Genomic DNA, 20,231 nt, shown 5'->3' on the forward strand with positions numbered 1-20,231 from the left:
TCTCTTTCAGAAAGTGTTTTCAGAATTCTTATAAAAAAAAATTAACATTATGTCGTAACAAGTTAGACCTATTGGTCTGTTACAAATTAAGAAAGAGTATAATGCAAAACATATGGCATCCTGGTGCCATCTTAATACAGTTCTAACAAAAAGAATAAATTTATTTTGTTCATTCTCATTTCTCCACAGACATATTTATAAAAATTCTATTTAAGGTGTTCAATGTCTTCCTTTTTATATAGAAAACATTTAAATACTTTTTAGGCATCAATGAGGCAAACAGATATACCTTTTTTTTCTACTTTTTTGTCTTGAAATTATTAATGAAGTTGCATTTATTAGATACCCAAACTGCTATACCAAAGACAGTAAAGGAAAAGAAAGGTATTTCAGAAACAAAAATACATACAAATAATGGTCATCAAGAGAAACACAGCATGGCATCAGAAATTGCATGTTCAAAACACACCATCCTAAACACAGTTATTGACATTACAAGAAGTATCAATCTTCTCCACATTCTTAATACCACAGCAAATGGCAGTTTCTCCATTGTCATGGAGCTGCAATTGTCAGGCAGAGTCTTGGAGAGCATTTCAGAGAGATGTTTTGACATGTTAGATATTTAGATCCTTTGCTCATACTTTTGCCTCCCTCTACTTTTTGCTGATCTAATCATGCTCTTTCTGGAAGCTTCCATGCATCACTTCTCTGTTTTTCTTCCTCTTACCTGTTAAACTTCTACTTTTTGCAATCCCATTTTTCTCTGAGGAGTATCTGAGCACTTTTATCATAGTTTTCTATTTTGTGATGCTCATAATTCTATTTCCCCTCCTGCCTTTTCCCATTTTAATCCTCTTCTTTTGAGCTTTTAATCCATAATGTACAATATCACCCTTCTAAACCTCACCTCTCTTTTTGGTTGAATATTGTTTTGCCTTGGGGGTATAATTAGTTGTTCTAATAGTGAGGCCAGCTCTCTCCCTCAATAGAAAATTAAGAGGCTGAGTGCCTGTTGACAGTAGAGGCTAAATGCTTATCAGATTATTTCTCCCTTAGTATGAGAAGAAGTCTTCCCTTCTCTTTTTCCACTCTTCTTCCATGCTTCCGTACTTTTAAACTGTGGAAAAAATCTGGAGCAGTTGAATGCAAAGAGATGAAGAATCTCTACTACTAAAGACTTACAAAAACATTCTGCAGCCAGTCTGCTGGTAAGACAAACAATTTACGTCACTGGACTCCTGGTCAACAACGCTACTCTGGAACCTCTGCATTCTTCAAAATTTTAACCATTCCTACCATAGCCTGACTGCACAAAACCCTTCAAAACCACTATAATTTTGAAGTAAGCTAGCATACTTTCACCTGATTTATTATGGCAAAAATAATACTACATGTCTGAAAATGAGCAACATTTAACATCAGATTTGAAATGCTTATTAATAAATTAATAAATGAATAAAAACCTGTCATATTGTATAAGCAGTTCCACAGCAGCTCTTTTTCCATGTAGGACTCAAAAGCAATGCCAAGAGATTTCGGCGACAAAGTGCAGTAAGACAATACTGTGAAGATTGTTTCAATCAGAGTAGGGCTTTTGTTATTTTCCTGTCCCAAGAGAGAACTTTGTTCATCACAATTTAATGCTTGATTACCTTCAAAATAAACAAAAACATGATTTTAATAATTTCTAAGTAATTTAAAGTCTCAGTAATGGATAGTATTATTCAAAACAAACTTCTAAGTGTATCTAAATAATATTTCAAACAATAACACAGATACTGAAATCTGATCTTTTTCTGTCTAATGACAGTTGACTGTCTCCCTGAATTATATGTAGCCAATAAAAAAAGAAACTTAATCATGTTTTCAAACTATGGAATATGCCTACTTAATTAAAAATTAAATTGAAATAGATTGTAATTCAAAATTTATTATTTACTGAAGATTAATCTGTAGATTAAGATCTAAACTACAGAATCACAGTCAAAAATCTAATACTGCTTAACTCCTCTTTCTTATATAATAGTCATATGAAACAATAAAATCATATTTAGATATAAAAAAACTAAGAAAATTAGCAGCTCCATATTCCCCAAAGTGTGCTGGTTTTGTTTTTCAGTGTAAGTTGAAATTCAGAATAAAACAGTTCTACATAAAAAATTCTCAGCCCTGCTAAGCTATAGATTTTAAAGACAAGTAGATATTATCGTAGAGTTAAAAGAGAACTTCTTGCAAATACTTACAAATTTCTGACAATCATTGTAACACACTGTCCCACATATAACACATAAGGATGTGTTTAAAACTCCAGGAATCAATGCAATTCAATGACTTTGACTTGTGCTAAAGTGGAAGACCTGAGCTTCCCACCTGTTTGTGAAATATGCTTCTAATTGTGAGAACCAGAGCCATAACCTGTTAAATACTCTTAATTTAAATTTCTAGTTTGCAAAAACAGTGGTTTCTGTAAAAAGTATTTAAATAAAATTATACTATAAAATGTCATTGTTTTCTGCTAGTTTAGTTGTCTTTCCCTTTAGCAGCCTGTGGAGGATAAAGATGGCAGTCTTCAAAATCTACCATAATGGAAAATCATTGCTTTCAACCCATCTTTGAATGACTTGAGAAGTACAAAAAAATCTCATTTTACTCTCTTCTGAATTCCTACAACCTAATTAATCTATTACTGTAAATCATTCAATCTAGGTAGCAACCTTAGCAGAAACAGAGGATGTAGAAAGCTGAAAAACATGATCACTGATTTCATACCCAACAATATGTGGATTTTTTTCCCCAAGGCAGCAGACAGATCAGCAATAAGACAGTTTTTAAATTGGCTTTATTTTTCCTATGAGTTGAATGAGCTGACATATATTGTTTTCAATTCCAGATGCTTCTAAGTGAAGAATCAAATGGATTCCACTTGTTTACTCACAGCTTTTTCTTGCCTTAGATTTTTTCTTTTATATTTATTAGCTCACCTGTCATAACATTAAATAGTCATCTCAGTTTGAACTCCAATGCAGCCTTCTTGTTAATTATTACATAGTACAGAATTAATATGATAGATATTATACATACTGCCCTGTGATGCTTCCCTCTATACATTTTTATTTTTGTCACTGACTGCATTTGTATAGCAAAAGCCGATTTGTGAAGGGAACCTAAAACTCCCGTAGGTAGCTCAAAGGAGATGCTTCTATATTATCTTAGCAAGCCTTACCATTCATACATAAATGTGGCTATGCATTTATCTAGATACCTGCTAAAATAAAAAAATTAGCTGTTTGTTATTTCCATATAGCATGATATTCTATATGCATAGATACCCAAAAGATACCAAAACATATTAGAATACCACCCTTTTTAATGAGTATCTCTATAAGATACATATCTCTATGTATCTATTGAATAACAGCTATGCCCTAAACATTCACAATGAATCATTCTTCCTATGACAAAATAATGCACAATCTCTTGGGATACTACCATGTATTTGAAAGCATAACTTCAGAAAGGCAGACTTGCAAGTGCAATTACCCACATTTCTTTCTTACCGATAGAAATACCACCCAGTAATTTGCCAACATTATCACTCACCTAGCAGTCGTCTAGTCATAAAATGAATCTTGTTGAATTCAGAAAATCCTCTCTCTAGACCTCACTCTCCCCAGTCAATCCATACATGACAGCCAAGATACAAATAGTTATGCCGTCTTTTTTGACCAAAAGAGATAGTCAAAACTCAAATTCATATATGCTGTTTCACTCAGGAAGATGAATTGAAGATGGAACATATTATTTCTAATACTGTTCTTTAATTAGCAAGGAGCATGAAATTTTTGCTTTCCTTATTGAATTTAAAGGCTTATTTAAACCACATCAACTAATGAGGATATAAAGACTGCAAAAAGGATATACTTTATTTGTTTATAGAGTCAAATACTTCAGCAGTTTGTCTGCAGTACACTACATCCTCAGTGCTGCTTCTGTCACTGATTTTTTTTTCTGTTCATTCACTGTATCTGACCTGGTAGATCATGCTACTTTTCTATCACAGTTGCTCATCTCCAATAACAGCTAAAATCTATTGTAACTTTGAGCATGGCTTCATTTTGGCAGAAAGTGTATTATTTTAGTTTTAAATTCCAAGGAGAAATTTTACATTATAGATTCAGGGAGGAGTCACAGAATACTCTTGAGTTGGAAGGGACCCACAAGGGTCATCAAGTCCAAATGGCCAATATGGGGATTGAACCCACAACATTGTTGCTAACAGCACTGTGTTCTAACCAGCCAAGATCAGTAATATGATCTCAGGATCATATTACTCCTATCCTGAATAAAACCTAGATCTTAAACCTAAATTACCTACCAATTTAATACATTCCAAATAATAATAAGCCCTATATTAGCTGCTCCCTCTGAATCAAATAAATCCTAAATTTATGACAAGTATAAAGCTCAACATGGCAAAAAAGCTTTAACAATGTTTATAACATCTGCCCATAAATTATTAACATATCAGCAAACTACTTCTGTAGATATACATTACATGCCATCAGTGCCACAGCATTTATTTTCATTCAACTCAATTTAGAATTTTTTCTCCTTCAACAATTTACTTTCAACTCCATGAGAAGAAGCTTCCATTAATGCATTTCTGAGTTAGTAACTTCTGTAGAATCTACCTTAAGACCAATGGAAAAAACCCATTACTGTCAGAATACCTCCAGTAATGATTTTATGGGATAGCATGCAGCATGACATTCTGACTGCCAAAATTTTATGAGGCAATACTGAATGTAGTCCTATGGCCACATTAGCTCATTTGTGTTCCTAAATGTATTGGGACACTTACCTTCTTAAAACTTACACAGTCTAGACCTCTACTGTAGCAAGAAGTTCCTATCAGAACTTACTAAGTCTTTGGAAAGCTATCCATATGACCATATGTCACAGACACCAAGTCTATCCACACATGTATCAGACACTATCTTCACACACTGTCAAGAAAAGTTAAGGTATTCACAGTAGGGGTCCCCTACAGTTCAAATAGAAAATCCTATTTAGGTTTTTGGAAACTCCATGTTTTCTCTATCTTATCACTGGAAAATCACCAAATGGAATAGGATATCTGCATTAAGGTCCCTTTTTTACTTATTTTCCAGAAGTGTATCACTTCAATACATCCTTCACTGGTTATGCAGGTACAGAATCCAATAAGATTTTCAGGAGGTGTCTCTTTTAAAGTAATCTTCTAACTAACCATAAGGCTACCATGACACAGACTGCTATCATGAAGAGGCTAAGAAAACTTTCAGAGGTACCCACAAACCTAATATTGGACGATCCACAAATACTGGGAGGACAGATTCATTTTTGCACAAAGATACAAATTACTCTAAGTTTTGTGACCAACACTTGCAAGACTACTTTTCCCAAAATGGTGTATAGTTAAGCCATGGGACTAGGATGGTTGCTAGTTTTTTCACTTATGTGATAGACCATGACAGGATTATTAAATCCAAGGAGTCATTAGAAGAAAGTATAATGAAGTACAAGACAGTACAATGAAAGTATGAGAAAAAGGAATGACCCTCAAGAACTTGAAATAAAAGTGTCAAATGCTACAGCTTTTAAAAATGGCAGTTGTGATAGAGTTGGTAATCCATGTAAGGCATGTACATTTTCTTCTGTAATAACTTATTACTGCCACTAATAGTTCAGTCTCATAAATGAGGTCAATTGGTGAAGTTACCACTTTTCACTGTACTTTTAGGGTAAACAACAAAAGATAAGTGCTATTTACTCTTATGTGTCTAAAATGTAATTAAGTTTGATTAAAATTAATTAATATTTAAAAGTAACCTTAAAATGACACATTATACATTGTGGCAACCAGAGAACTGTTTCAAAGAGAGCAAAGAATTGGAGTGGGGGAACAAAATTCCAGTTCTACTAATACATTTCCAAGTTCTCTTCCCAGAAAATGGGTAACAAAAAATCAGTCCTAGAAAACTCTTCATTATCTATTAGTGTTTAGAAAGTTGTCTAATTGTCGTGGTTTGACACGGAAAGAGAATTTTTCCGGAAGGCAGAGGTCAATTTGGATATTGACCAATTGAAGGTGGGCATGCCTTTGAGAACACAGAGGGGTTAAAATCAGAATTCCCAGGGGAACTGGCTCTCTTTGGTTCCGGTCAGCGCGCAGTGCAGCCTCTCCCCTGCCCGGCTGTGGCTGGGTGGGGAGGGGAAGGCCCATGGCCTGACTGAGGTGGGCCCAGGGGTGGAGGGACTGGAACCCCCTGCAAGTGGAAGGGTGGAGAAATCTGGGATGTCTCCGTTCCCCACCCAGAGCCTCTTGGCAGTGGCAGCTTGTCAGCAGTTCACCTTGAGGAAGGAGAAGAGCAAGTGAGGGGGGGGACAAGGAGTGGCTTTTGGCTGGACTTTTTCCTTGGAAGCCACCGACTGAATAAATTTTCTGCTCCAAGAGAAACTTTATTTTAGGAGGATGCCAGTGAGCCAGAGACCTGCTTCAGCTGGGAAAAGACAGAAGTGGAGCGAACAGAGGAAAGTTAGGGGGTTTGTGGTGGTGCCCTCTGTCTTCAGAGAAGGAGAAGAGAAGAAGATCTCTGTTCTTGGACCCTCGGCCCCAGGGGGAAAATGGGACTGTGGTCCCAAAAAATGAAAAACTGAACTGTTGTTTCTTTTCCTCCTCTTGGCGGGGCATCCTTGAAAGGAAAAATCCTAAAAGCAGTCTGTCCATCCATGCATTGCTGGTGAGAGCACTGTGCATGGAAAGGAGCAGGGTCACCATGGCAAACTTTTCTCTGGGCGGTGCCATGTGTGACATGGAAGCACAGGATGTGGCAGCTGAGTTTCTTGGGGGGTCTGTGGCACAGGAGAGACTCTGTTCCCTCAATGGACTGAGTATTGATTGTTTGGGGGATGGAAACCTGATTGGGGTCCAGATTGTGTCTCACTGTGGTTTGTTGGAGTTGGGTGGTGGGAGGAGGAATGCTTTGCAAGGTTTTCATTTTGATCTTTGTGTGTGTTTTTTTTTCCTTCCTTTCTTTCTTTTATAGTAGTAGCTTAATAAAGTTTTTTTCCCGTTATTAAGCTTGGGCCTGCTTTGCTCTGTTCTCAATTGCATTTCACAGCATTCAACTGAGAGATTGCATTTTCATGGGGGCACTGGCATTGTGCCAGTGTCAAACCATGACACTAATGGTGCACCACACAATTATATTTTCTTGGTGGAAGCTTTCCCTCCCCCATCCTTCTTATGTGTGCAAGCTAATTGACCTCTTTTTGAAGCAAATCACATTTATTTGGGTCCAATTTCAGATTTGCAGCCTTAGACTTAATACAGAATATTTGTAAATGTCATATTTCAAAATTTTAGTGGGACCAAGTACATAATCTAAGATGATATGTACAGACTAAACAATACTATCTCCTAGTAGTATTTCAAATATGTATTGTGCAAGCCAAAAACATTAGGTGAAACTGCCAACAGCTTGGTCTTGCTGTGAAAGAAGATTTCTTACAGTTTATCTCTGCATGCCAATATTCACTTTAAGGTTGTTTGCAGAAAGACAAATTAAATTTCTGTAACAACTTGAGTCTCAAGTTTTTATGGTAATGAATAAGATTCTTTTGAAGATTAAAAAGCAACATAGTGCATTTGTTGACAATTTACCAGTGACAATTTCTTAGTGACCACTGTCACTAATTCTGCTGTTCAAAAGTGGCCAGGTGTCTACTGTCTGATGGGATCCCCTCTGAAAAATATTAATACTGTGTTGGGTCAGAGCAATCCAATAAAGCTATTGCTGTTTGCCTTATTGTGCAAAGAACAACTCCTGATTCCTGGAAATAATGATTATCAAAATAGAAGTCACAGACTGTTCCACTGGCATGATGTGTATTTAGTACAAATCTAGCAGAAATGCTCAGAATTCACTTACATCCTTCACAGTTTCATGTCGGCATTTGCTGGATTCAGCTACTTATTTTATACAGGCACCACTTCCTTTTTTCCTCTATTATTTGTTGCTTATCAAAATAATCCACTTCTACTTCACATCCATGAAAGGCAGTATTGGTTAAAACAATGTGCCAAGTAAATTGCAAAATAGTTTATTTTGACAGAAAATTAACACAGTAGCAGCAACCTTCACTATTCCTCTCTGAAAAGTCATAACACAGACCTTAGAGCCTTTACATACTCAAGAATGTCTTGAACAAAGTCACTGGATGTTGGACCTATAGAAAAAAACTCTAGGATTATATGACATTGTAATTTAAAAAACCTCAGTTATTTAGACTCGTAGCTTGTTACAGAGGTCAAATACACAAATCAAAATTTTCAACTATTTTTTTTCAAAATTGCCTCTATACTGTAGCCATGTGCACAATAAATGGTTGAGTTCTGGCAATTGTGATTCATTATCTTTAGTATTTTTTGACACAATATAAATATAGAGATCATATTTCCATATTTTAATTTTATATCTATTTCTTACATCATAATGCACAAAAAAATTACAAAACTGCACTTTTTCCTGTCCAGATAGTATATAATTACACTATATATTTAATATATTATATTATATTAATTATATTATATTATATTATATTATATTATATTATATTATATTATATTATAATTGTTATTATATTAATTATGTATATCATTTTCCTGTCTAGTTATTATATAATTATATACATGGATATATACAAATATGATATCCTTCTTGTAACATTTAGCAACATGAATCATGCATACATAGCCTCTCTACAAATACTCTTTCTACTAAAAAATCTTTGGCATTCCCAGCAGTACTCTTTGCTATGATGGGGAATTACATTCCTTCTGAACCTCCCATGGTACAACCATGAGAACAATGGGACTACAATGAAATGTAATGTATTTGAATGATGCCTAGTTTGAGCATCCCAAAGCATTAAAACAATACAGGAAAATTCATCAGTATCTAAGATTTTTTGCCTTCTGGCTGGTTTTTAAAAGGAAATGACTGAATGCAAAATATGTGAAAAGCTCTTCCTTCTTAAAAAATTCTTATGTAATTGAATACCAGGGCAAATTGCTCAAAAACTATGGTACAGGAGAAGGAATAAAGAATACATATTTTTTGTCATTAGACAATTAACCCCATTGAGATTAATTTAGATTATATGGATCATCACAGATATTGACTTTATCTAAACTGGAAGTTTATTCATTCCAATATTGAAGTTACATGAATAAAGCCAGTGTAAATAACACATTTTGTAATTCAAAGTCACGTAGATTTCCCTAAAGCTTAAGAGGTTGGTCAGTCAATAGACTAATACATTCTGTCACTTATTACCTGTAATAATGTAAACAGATAGTAAAACTCAATACTGGATTACACTAGGGTAAGGCTATGACCCTGATCAAACATTTGTCAGCCTTTGTAAAAGATGACATGTGTTTGAGTAGGCAAGCGTATGCACTGCAGGTCCCAATAAGATGTGTGACAGCAATAGAAGATGTACTCCTGACAAATATTAGACCATTTCAAAATGACAGAACTCAATCATGTTTTAGATAGATAGATAGATAGATAGATAGATAGATAGATAGATAGATAGAAAATATAAATATCTTAAATATTTTGTGGATGTAATAGTTATTTTGATAAACAGGAAGAATTTGTTTGCCAAAAAAATGAAGAAACCAAGACTCTCATATTCCTGCACAATTAAGTCAAAGAGGTGATTCTACCATTAGCTATTCAACAATACGATCATTTGATCTGCAAACTACTAATGGAAAGATTTGATAAAGTTTGTTGCTTCAAACTCAATACCATCAGAATTCAAATAAAAATTTGTAGAAATATCCTTTTATTTATTCTACTTTCAAAATAGCATTAATGACTTAACAAGCAGAATCATATATATGTAATTCTAGAATGCCTACAGCGACAAGCATAAAAATAATATCAACAAAATATCTAAGAAGCTTTCCACTGTTCAAATATAATTTTGAGAGTGTTCTTTTAGACTACTGATCCACAATTTTAAAAATCTGTGTACAGGAGTTTCAGTGTCAAAACTCCATAAATTTCAAATACATTTTGACTCTTTTGCATTAATGATAGCAGCCTATTTTATCAAATTGCAGTTTGCTTTGAAATTATTAATACACTGGTTGAGTGTAAATTCTCACTTAAAAAGCGATGCTTTTTCTATCTTTTTACTCATTCAATACATGTCCTATTGGTAAGTAAATGGGTACTTAACCCTCAAAATGGTTGTCAGCCTTCCTTCAGCATTTAAGTAGTTAAAAATTAATTTGTATTTCTCACTGATATTCTTATATGGATTGACAAGATCAATACTTACTTGAGCTTCTCAGCAAAATTTTCACTAAGAGACAATCATGGTGTAACAAAGTTTCCAAAAGCAAGTTCAAATTACAGTATGGCTGGGATAAAAGCAGCTTCAGAAGACCTTGGGCTGCCATTTCTCTGGCTGATGGAGTCCTTTCAAAATATAAGACAAAGATAGAAAGAATAATATAGTTAATTTATCTATGAAATTAATATCTTTTAATTGCAGATGTAACACTAAATCCCTTAAGTGTGAACTCTTCCTGGATTACTCTGAAAATGCTTACATGCTTCCTTACTTTAAGGCAGCTCAGAGAAAGACTTGCACTTAATTTCAACTAGTTAAAAGCAAACTGACATTTGTTACTCTGCCACAGTTAAATCTGATAGAAAACAACTGAGTTTATCTCTTTCATGGAACAGTATTTATTTTGCTCTACAATGAAAAAAGGAGGGATTTTTCCCCCTACAGTTGAATAAATGTAAGGGTATAATTTTTTAGTTTATTATTGCAGTAATTGTTGAGTAAGAGATCTGAAGTGTCTGTCCTTGATGAAGTGTATAAAGTGCTTAAGTAAAAGGCAGTGAAAATGCTCAGAGGGGGTGCAAAATACCAGTGTAAGTTGAGCAATTATTATGTGTCCTGAAAAATCCACAAGAAATATTAGATTAGTTGGTTTAGTGCTTTACCAGCAGGGAGAAGTAAAAAAGCACAGTACAAATCCATTAGCTTTTAAAAAGATTGCAGTTTATTTTCTTTTTGTGACTTCCATGTTCTGCAAAAATTGAGATTTCCAAATATTATTCCAGGGCTTACTCCAAACACAGCCAGTGACCCAACACCAATCACTGAACTCACATTACAGTTAAATGAAAAACAAACAAACAAATCTGTCTTGCCAAATGTTTATCACCTATGGTATTTAGCATTTTCTTGAAGCATTTTTAAAAACAAATTTTCAAAATTGGGTTTTCAATTTTTTTTTCTTTAATGTGTAAGTTTTTATCAGTTTGAAGATTCTTTTGAAATGAAATTTCAACAGATGTTTAGCCACTGTATTATTTTTTGGCTACAAGTTTATACAACAATTGATAACATTGAAACTTTATACACCTCATAAACTTTTATGCACATGTACATTTTACATGCCTGATTTTAAGGACTTCATATGCATTGACTGGGCAGATATAAATATTACCTGCTAGTATGCAAAAAACAGCTTCAGTTAAAACCTTCTTCATAGGGAGGTTTTCAATCTGACATTTTTCTGTCAGACTAGGGAAGTCTTTATATGCCTCTGCTCAAACAATTTATGTGCCATTTACATATGACTTTTGGGACAGAATTAAAATGGGCTCATATAATAGTTCTAACAGAGGGGTACCTCTCCATTAAGTTGCATGTTTTCACAAGTTCTGACTTAGCAAAGTGTGCCACCTCCCAAATATGCTTGAATGTACGCATGAAAAAAATGGATTAACTGCACAAGTATTTCACAGTTGAATCAAAGCTGCTATTTATACAATATACTCAACACAAACCTACAAGTTCTGGAAAAGAAAATGTCAGCTGATATACTCCTCTAGTGTAGTCCCTCATATATCTGTGTTTCCATTACCAGAAAAAGCAGTATGCCACATATCTTGCTGGGCAGCCTTGAAGTCACCTAAGGAAACCATAGCACCATCTTCCAGCAGGGGCCTTACATCCCACTATTACGACAAAGCTCCACTGTAATAGTAATTTTAGTAAAGGAACCTCAGCCTTGCTCTTTTAACACTAAAACAAATACCTCTAACTTCATAAGCAATGTCTGTGCCAGGAAACCTCATGTATAGCTTTTGTGATTTCCATCTGGTACTTTATATGTTTTGCTGACAGTGTAGCACTAACTCTAACTCTACAATTATATTTGAATATTAGCACATACTGGATTCAAGCAGTATGTATCAAAAATATACACACATATACATTTAAATCTTGATAGAACTTGCAGTCAAAGTATATTCTCCATATTTAGAATACATATGGCATTAAGACATTAGGATTTTGCATTATTAAAATAATTATCCTAATTTCTGTGTGTTCACGATTAGTCCTATATATATAATCTAATGCAAATATAATCTATATATAATCTAATAAGTAGTTAGTAATTAAAGTTAAAATTTAAACAGTTACTATATTCAGGCCAGTTTAATTTTTTTTCTCTTCTTTAAATGTCATGTTATCCTATCTAATAGGGTCATTAATTGCCTTCAAACTAAAAGATAAGTGACAAGTTGGATCAATTAGATTTATGAAGAATAATATTTTAAATTCCTATAGAAATAAATTATATTTTCAGATTATCTGAATTGGAAAAAAAACCTGTCTGTCATTGACCAGATGGGAAGTTATCATGTTGTAATATACACCAGTTCTTGGCTCTTAAAGCATCTTGCAAATTGAAATGTACAATGGTGTGACTCACTTACAGGAAAAATAAAATACAGCAGACATTCCCTACAGCCATGAAGCTAGCACCAATAAATGCACTGAGAAGTTTTCTAACGTGCATATGGAGAGACATATGTTCTCTCATCCTCATAGCTCAGGACTAGTGAAAATAAGACTAGCCTCATAAAAAGTGACAAAAGGTGAAGTATATATAAATATCATACATATAAATGTCCTGTTTTGTACAGTAGAAGGAAAACCCTCCAACTTTGATTTGCAAATGCAAATGAGACAAAATGAGGCAAAAAATGAATCACAATTAGCAATGAAGGAATCACAATTAGTAACTAAATAAATTTATCTGAATAAATAAATAAATAAGATTATTATCACCAAATGATCATTAAGGAACTGTAATATAAATTATCAGTAATTCTTTAGTTTGATAACCAACCATATTATTTTGGTTTCAGGAAACGGGAAGGGAAGGGAAGGGAAGGGAAGGGAAGGGAAGGGAAGGGAAGGGAAGGGAAGGGAAAGTTCAATGAACTTAGCAATTAATGTTATAATGCTATAAGATGTTATAATGTTAGAAGATGTTATAAGACAAGTAGATATGCTAATTCATGGTAACAACTTTGACACTCTTGTTGGAGTCAAATTGATAAAATTAAACAAAATGTAGTCATTTTCAGCAATGAAAAATAACATAGGAAATCAAGTTACATAGTAAACAAATTAATTGCAGGAACTACCAAAATTTTGCTTTGAAATAGCAAGCTTAGGAAGTCTAAATTCTAGATAGCTAAATGTATGACAGGTTAGAGTTGTCATTTAAAAATTAGGTGGCCACATTTGAGAGGTAAACAAAGGCCTTTGCTTCAATTTTGTTAGAGAAAGTGGACATAATAGACATAATACGTAAAATCGGAAAACAACCCATGAATAATTAGTGTGCTCTGAAATACAATTTTCTGCAATATTTAAATATAATGTTTATTTATAATGTTCTAAAGGCAGGGGATAAATGATGGGAAAAAAGGTTTCATTAACAGAGAGTATAAAATCAATGAAGAAAACTAGAACACCTCAGAATTACTCATTAGATATAGAGTCCTTCACTTTTTTTTTTTAAATAAGCAGCTGAAAAGTGTGTTGTTAAAAAGGAATATTAAGTATTTTACCAATATAATTCACTCATTATCACCAGGACAGTATGCAAGGCTCTCTCTATATATGGATTTTTCTCACAAAGGTACACTAATTGTATCTTCTCAGAGATGTACTTTCTTTTGTACTTCACATTTTCCTGTTTGTTGTCCAAGAAGTTGTGTACTTTAGTACCCTTCTTCCACAGAAAATAAGTGCATACTACATAGCTCTGGAATAGTTTTCTGCTATTTATTCATATCTATCTTAATTCCGTCTCTGAAAAGATAATCATGTCAGACTGAAACAGTACCAGAATTTCCTTTACATACTGTTACACAGTATAGGGTACTCACTTGTGAAATCATCATCCAAAACTCATACTTCACAGTATAATTTAAATTTTGAGATCTGGCCTTGCATGAGGACATCAAAAAATTTATTGTATTTTCTACAATGAATACTTAATGAAGCATAAATCTTCCAGAAATGGATGACTAGATTCCTTTCTAACACAGTCATTCGCTCTACTGTATCCCTCCTTCTCCTTTCTCTCCAACCACGCATAACTTAAAAATCACTGACAAAGTTCCTTGAAGCTTGATAAACACACATGATCTTTCACACTTTATAAGAACTTAAATTATTATTTCAAGCAGGACACATTCTGAATTCAGCAGTTATTCAACTCTGTTTGGCATGTAGTCAGCAAACCACATGATTCTGATGCAGTCACACCATATATTGTCTCTGGTTCAGCAGATATCAGAGGCACTAGGGAAGGAGAGAACAGGACTGATGACACCTAGTTAGGAGTGGAGCCTATGGAGAGAAATCAGCATGTTTTGTGTAGTATGGGGCAAAATTATAGGGAAGATATTTTCATACACAAAGTAAAAGATACTATGTGTACAAGGAAAGAGGTAATAAATCCCAAGCATATCAGTCATCCATAGGTCACCATTCATTTGATAACGTACTCCTCCAAAAGATAAAAATACTTTATTGGAAAACACATCTCACAAAACATCTCACAAAAGCAGCTTTTCATAAAAATGGAGAGTGAAGACCTTTCAGGAAATAACTTTAAAAATGAGGAGAGGGAGGTAAAGGCGTTAGGAGAGGATCTACACTGGTGTGGGAGTGCTTCAGTTTCAAAATTAGAAAGCAAACAACAGCACAGCTGGTAGCATCTATCTCCTATGTCACTTGTCATTATATGCAGTGACACAGACAAGTAAAGCTTTTGCTTCTAATCATTCAAAAAACTCCAAGAAATTCAACTACAATTAAGCAGCATGTTGTTCAATGAGTTATTTATGTAGCAAATATTTTTTTAAACTACAATCCTAAAAGAAAGGCATACATTCTTTATCTCCCCTTTAATTACAAGTCCTTCAAAACAGCAACTGTGCTGAGTTTCTGTATTATCAAGAACTATATATTCTTTAATTAAAGCCGGAAAATTTTACAGGTAATTCATATATCAAACACAATTAATAAACTAGCAAAATACAGTGCTTTCAGTGCAACGTTTCTTCAGACTCTCAAAGATTAGAGAAATCTGTAATTAATTAAAAAATTATTCTATGATTTTAAAAATAAGAGTATTAATTAGACATTTATTCAGATATGCTCTTCAAAATGTAACAATATTTGACTAATACTGACTATCTGGTGATCCTTTTACAAGACTCAACTTTTGATACTCACTTCAGAAAGAAAAGACAGGATGACGGTATGCAAAATAACCAGTGTAATGGATGATAAAAGACTTCTGAAAAATCTTGAGGAAGATGTTCATCAGAATTATCCAGAAATGTCCTGGAAGAAATCAAATACTTCCAAATTACATAGGAGCTGGAAAATCCCCTTGGATCACTACTAAGTATGTATATATGAATAGAAGACACAAAACACCTTATGATAAATACTATTAATATATGTATGCAAACACATAATTGCAAATCTATGCACTGTAAAAAATATAATTATATATTTTTATTCACTTTCACTCTTTGAAACTCAGTATCTAATAACTGTTATTCAAGTTCTCTTCATATTTTTTTCCTATATAATACATTTTCAAACTATGTTTGAATAAGCAAATTCAATAAGTAAATTTATCTTCAGTTACTCATTTCTATAGCTCTCTTCTTTCTGCATGACAAAATTACATAGTATTTTCAACACTTCTATAATAATGATATGTAAAGTATCTTTTGAAATTATACTGACTGACACACAAGCATATATAGACTTTGGATTAAACTGGACAAAAATTTGAACTAGAAGCTTTGGACCTTCACTGGCTTGAGAGAAATGGAATACTGGTTATTTTCAAGTATAAAGGACTGGAGAAGAACTAGATTGTGACTAGATGTCAATTTTGCAGTACTTCACTTAAATTATGTGAGAGGCAAAACCTACAGATACTAAAAATTAAATATTTTATTAATTAATTAAATGATGGAATTACAGATTTATGGTGTAACAGGTTTCTATATTTACTATTTGACTTTAATTATTGTTTAGTAATAAATTATTAGTATTTGTATAACTTTCTAGTAGCCAATAGGATTCAATAATGTGAGATAGTATTGGATGCCCTGTGGCCTCTTCCCTTTTTATTCTCATTTACACTGCCTACAATTCCAGCAGAGAGGCATTCCAGCCTCTATTAAATATATGAAATATAAACAATTATTACTTCACAAGCATCTTACTTTTCATCTTACTTGGCTGTGAATTTTTTATCTTTCATCTGAAGTAATTCAGAATTATAGCCACATGTCTATTAGATGAAAGGAGAGAATTATCCTTTTTCAACAAGAAAGGTAGCTGTATATTTCCTGAATGTCTCCAAAAGATAGGCTGTTTTATTTGGAAACCATTCTTACTAATTAAAAAAAAAATGAAATAATTTAATACAGATCTTAAGTTAAAAAAATCTGAGCAGAAGGATTAGCACAGTCTATTTGTGCTCTTTGTGAATTCATGAAAACCTGAAGATTAAAAATAAAGCTGAGATTTTAATGTAGCCAAAAGAAGAATGCAAACTTGAAAAGAATTATTTTAAGGACAGTAATTTCAATATTGTGAAAGCAAAAAACAAACCTTATTGTCTCTCATCCACTGAAATATTGTTTTCTGAATATAGCAAAGTATAGAGCAAACATCCTCCACAGAAGTGTGATAACTACATTTTGGTTAGTAATCTAATTTAAAAAAAGAGGACCGTATCTTGTGTATTGGTTGTGTAGGAACTGTTTGACAGCATTCTGGTCTAAAGCAGCTTGTTAAGTATGACTTCTTAGCTGTATCCTAAGGAGAAACACAGGGCAGATTTTTGGATTCTGACTTACTTGCTTATACCAAAATCTCTACAGAAATTTTTAAAGTGAGACAGAAATAATCTGATGGTTTTAAAGATTATTTAAATATTAGAATAGCTTCAAATACATTAAAAAATCAAGTGTCTGATGATAATACAGTAATTCTCATGACAGCATTTCTTAATGTTCACTGCTGGCTAGGTAATTCTTGCTATGAAAGCCCAACTCTGTGCCAGATTGTTGAACTCTACTCTTCTGACAGAAATATAATAATAGGTAGTAGGGCATTTGTTTTTGTTTCAAGTTATGCTAAACCAGCTGCCTAGTATCTCAAAGCACTGGACAGCTGATTTAATAACAAAGCAAGATTTCAAGTTACAGTTGGTTTTATTCGTCAATAGAGAATGACAAGGTGAGAACTGATCCTGTAAGCCTGAGTGCAGGTGTGAAGAAATGAGATGCCAGCAAGATGAATCCAAACAGTATTTATTTGTAGTGTTTGTATGATTTCTCTCTGTATAAGGAATAAACATTACTAAAAAGCAACTTCATGAGTTATAACTCATACTAAAGAGAAATGTTTTCACTGTTTAATATTGAATAACATTGAATTTACAACAATATAGATAAATTTTGCCAATAGACTCTCTATATGCTTCTCTCAACATTTAAATAACTTACCCAACTTCTTGTTGAGAAAATAAGATCCAACAATTCATACTATGAAATCACTAAAGGGTGTATCCACTTTACTCTTTATATTCTTCTTTACAAGACTTATCATTGCCTACTCAGTACAAAAGGCTAAAGAATATCAAAACAGGCACAAAATAGATCTGCACCAAACTGACCAACCCTGAATCTGAGGCAGAACACAGTCTCTACTTTGAGGCCGAGATAATTTATTCCTCTACAAACTTATGAGTAAAGAATGGCATTGGACTCTCCTGTGCATTCACAGGCAGTACTGAAACTGTATGATCCACTACATGAAACCCCAGCTACTGAGTAACTGACAACAATCTTGTTGAAAGTAAAACAATGATGGTTGCAAATTCATAATTATGAGAATCTTCCTATTTCAGAGGCTTGAGAAAGCAGCAAGAAAATAGCAACACTCAATAGATTTGAGGAGCACATTCTAGAGACTCATTGTTCAACAGGTCCTCAACAATGCCGACAAAAGCTGATAGAGAACACTTGCTTAGCAGATTTTCAGGTGACACTAAACTGGGGGAAGCAGATACAGTAATTAACGCAACAAACAGCTGAGTGCCTACTCATGGAAGACTGGCCACCAGAAATTCACAAAACTGACTGAGGCAAAGAGCAACTGTTTACTTCAACTACAGAATTACAACAACCTAGGCTGGGAACTGACTTGCCTGAGTGCCACGCTACCCAATCATAAGCCTGGGGTTTATGGTCAGCAGGGCGCTGAAGAAAAGGCAACAGTGTATTATCACTAGAAAAAATACAAGCCACACACTGGGCTGTATTAGAAGGAACACAGCAACTAAAACAAAGATTATTTCATCTGCTTGGCAACAATTTAAGCCTTACCTAGACTATTTCGTCCAGCTGTTGGGGCTACAAGAAGAACGTGAGGAAACTGGAGAAGACTAGACTAAACTGAATAGTCTGTAAAAAAATGTTTGAAGGCCCTAGACTCCTTTACCGTGGTGAAGAACTGGCTAAAGTGTCAATTTATGTAATGATAGTCTACAACCACCAAAACAGTAATTACACTGACCCATTTTCTCAGTGGGGCTGATGTGATACAGTAAATTATAGCCAGCAGCTTTGAGGGCTCACACTAGATACAAGGCAACATTTTGCACTAAGGCATCACAGCTGTGGAGCAGGCTTCACAAAAAGTTGTAAAACTTCAGCTCCTGGAGGTTGGCATGTGTCAGTTGAGCCAGCCAAACACAGTCATGTTTGACTGCTCTTGCTGATTGCTCTGCTTTGAGGAGGAGGCTAGATTAGAAAACCTCTATCAGTCCTTTCCAACCAACATTTCCATTATGCTAAAGATACTTCAGAAAGCCACAGAAGGGTGGAGAAAAATGAAGCACAGAAAAACAAGTATTAAACCCTGATGGCCCAAGATTCATAGCTGAATTATGGACCAGATCTAAGTAATCTTGTCATATAGAAAAGGAAGTCTAGATCACAAAATTAGGAATGGGAAAATAGTCACCTTATCTGAAGTCAAGGATATTACTAATTTTTCACCATCATTATGGTTTTGTTCAATTTCCACAAAATAATCAAGAGATTTAAACGATTTTAGTTCACTTAAGCAATAGAGAGTACAGCCTCTCTAGTAAGTTGGAAATGAGGCAGTCATAATATTATACAATTTCTAGAAAACAATGTTTCATCATTGCCACTTTTATGATTACACAGAATTTTCCTGAAAAGTCTAAAGATTAATTGACTTCTAATCACTTAAGGAAAAACTTCCAGTACAAAAAGACAGCATGACAGATTTAAAAGAAAAGATTTCACTTCCAGTTAAGTTTACCAAATGTGTGAAAGATATAGAGCCAAGACAACAGATGGAAATTATGATTATACAATATACTTGCAGAAAAAATTGATGAAAGATTAATATTCCTTAAAAGTCAGGTGTAACTTTTGAATTTATTATTGATAGATTCTTAATGTAATGAACTATGCATACCCCAGTAAACAATACACCTAGGTACTTCACCTAAAATTCACTATATCAAGGTGTTTCCAATTGAATATAATTGGAAGCTGATTGGCTAAACCATTTTCTTCTTTGTTCTCTGGACAGTGGGTCAGGTTAACTGACAAATATTGTCTGCAATTAAATATATAAAAAAATAGTTTCAATAATGGCGCCTCACAGATTGTGAAAATACAATTTCTAAATAGAAGTTCTTT

The 20,231-nt window shown here is 33.8% G+C and overlaps 1 protein-coding gene across 4 annotated transcripts in view; it reads right to left on the reverse strand.

Annotated features, from left to right (window-relative positions):
- Window positions 1-20,231, reverse strand: part of KIAA0825 (KIAA0825 ortholog) — a 236,234-nt gene that overhangs the window by 119,387 nt on the left and 96,616 nt on the right. For all 4 annotated transcript variants that reach the window (XM_021541538.2, XM_021541540.3, XM_021541539.2 and 1 more), the window contains 3 exons: window positions 15,694-15,804; window positions 10,405-10,544; window positions 1,467-1,655 (listed from right to left, as the gene is read on the reverse strand). In XM_021541538.2, the coding sequence (XP_021397213.2) occupies window positions 1,467-1,655; window positions 10,405-10,544; window positions 15,694-15,804 (440 nt within the window). The remainder of the gene's footprint in view (window positions 1-1,466; window positions 1,656-10,404; window positions 10,545-15,693; window positions 15,805-20,231) is intronic.

The sequence above is a fragment of the Lonchura striata genome, chromosome Z (assembly GCF_046129695.1).
Source record: "Lonchura striata isolate bLonStr1 chromosome Z, bLonStr1.mat, whole genome shotgun sequence".
In the NCBI taxonomy this organism is placed as follows: domain Eukaryota; kingdom Metazoa; phylum Chordata; class Aves; order Passeriformes; family Estrildidae; genus Lonchura; species Lonchura striata.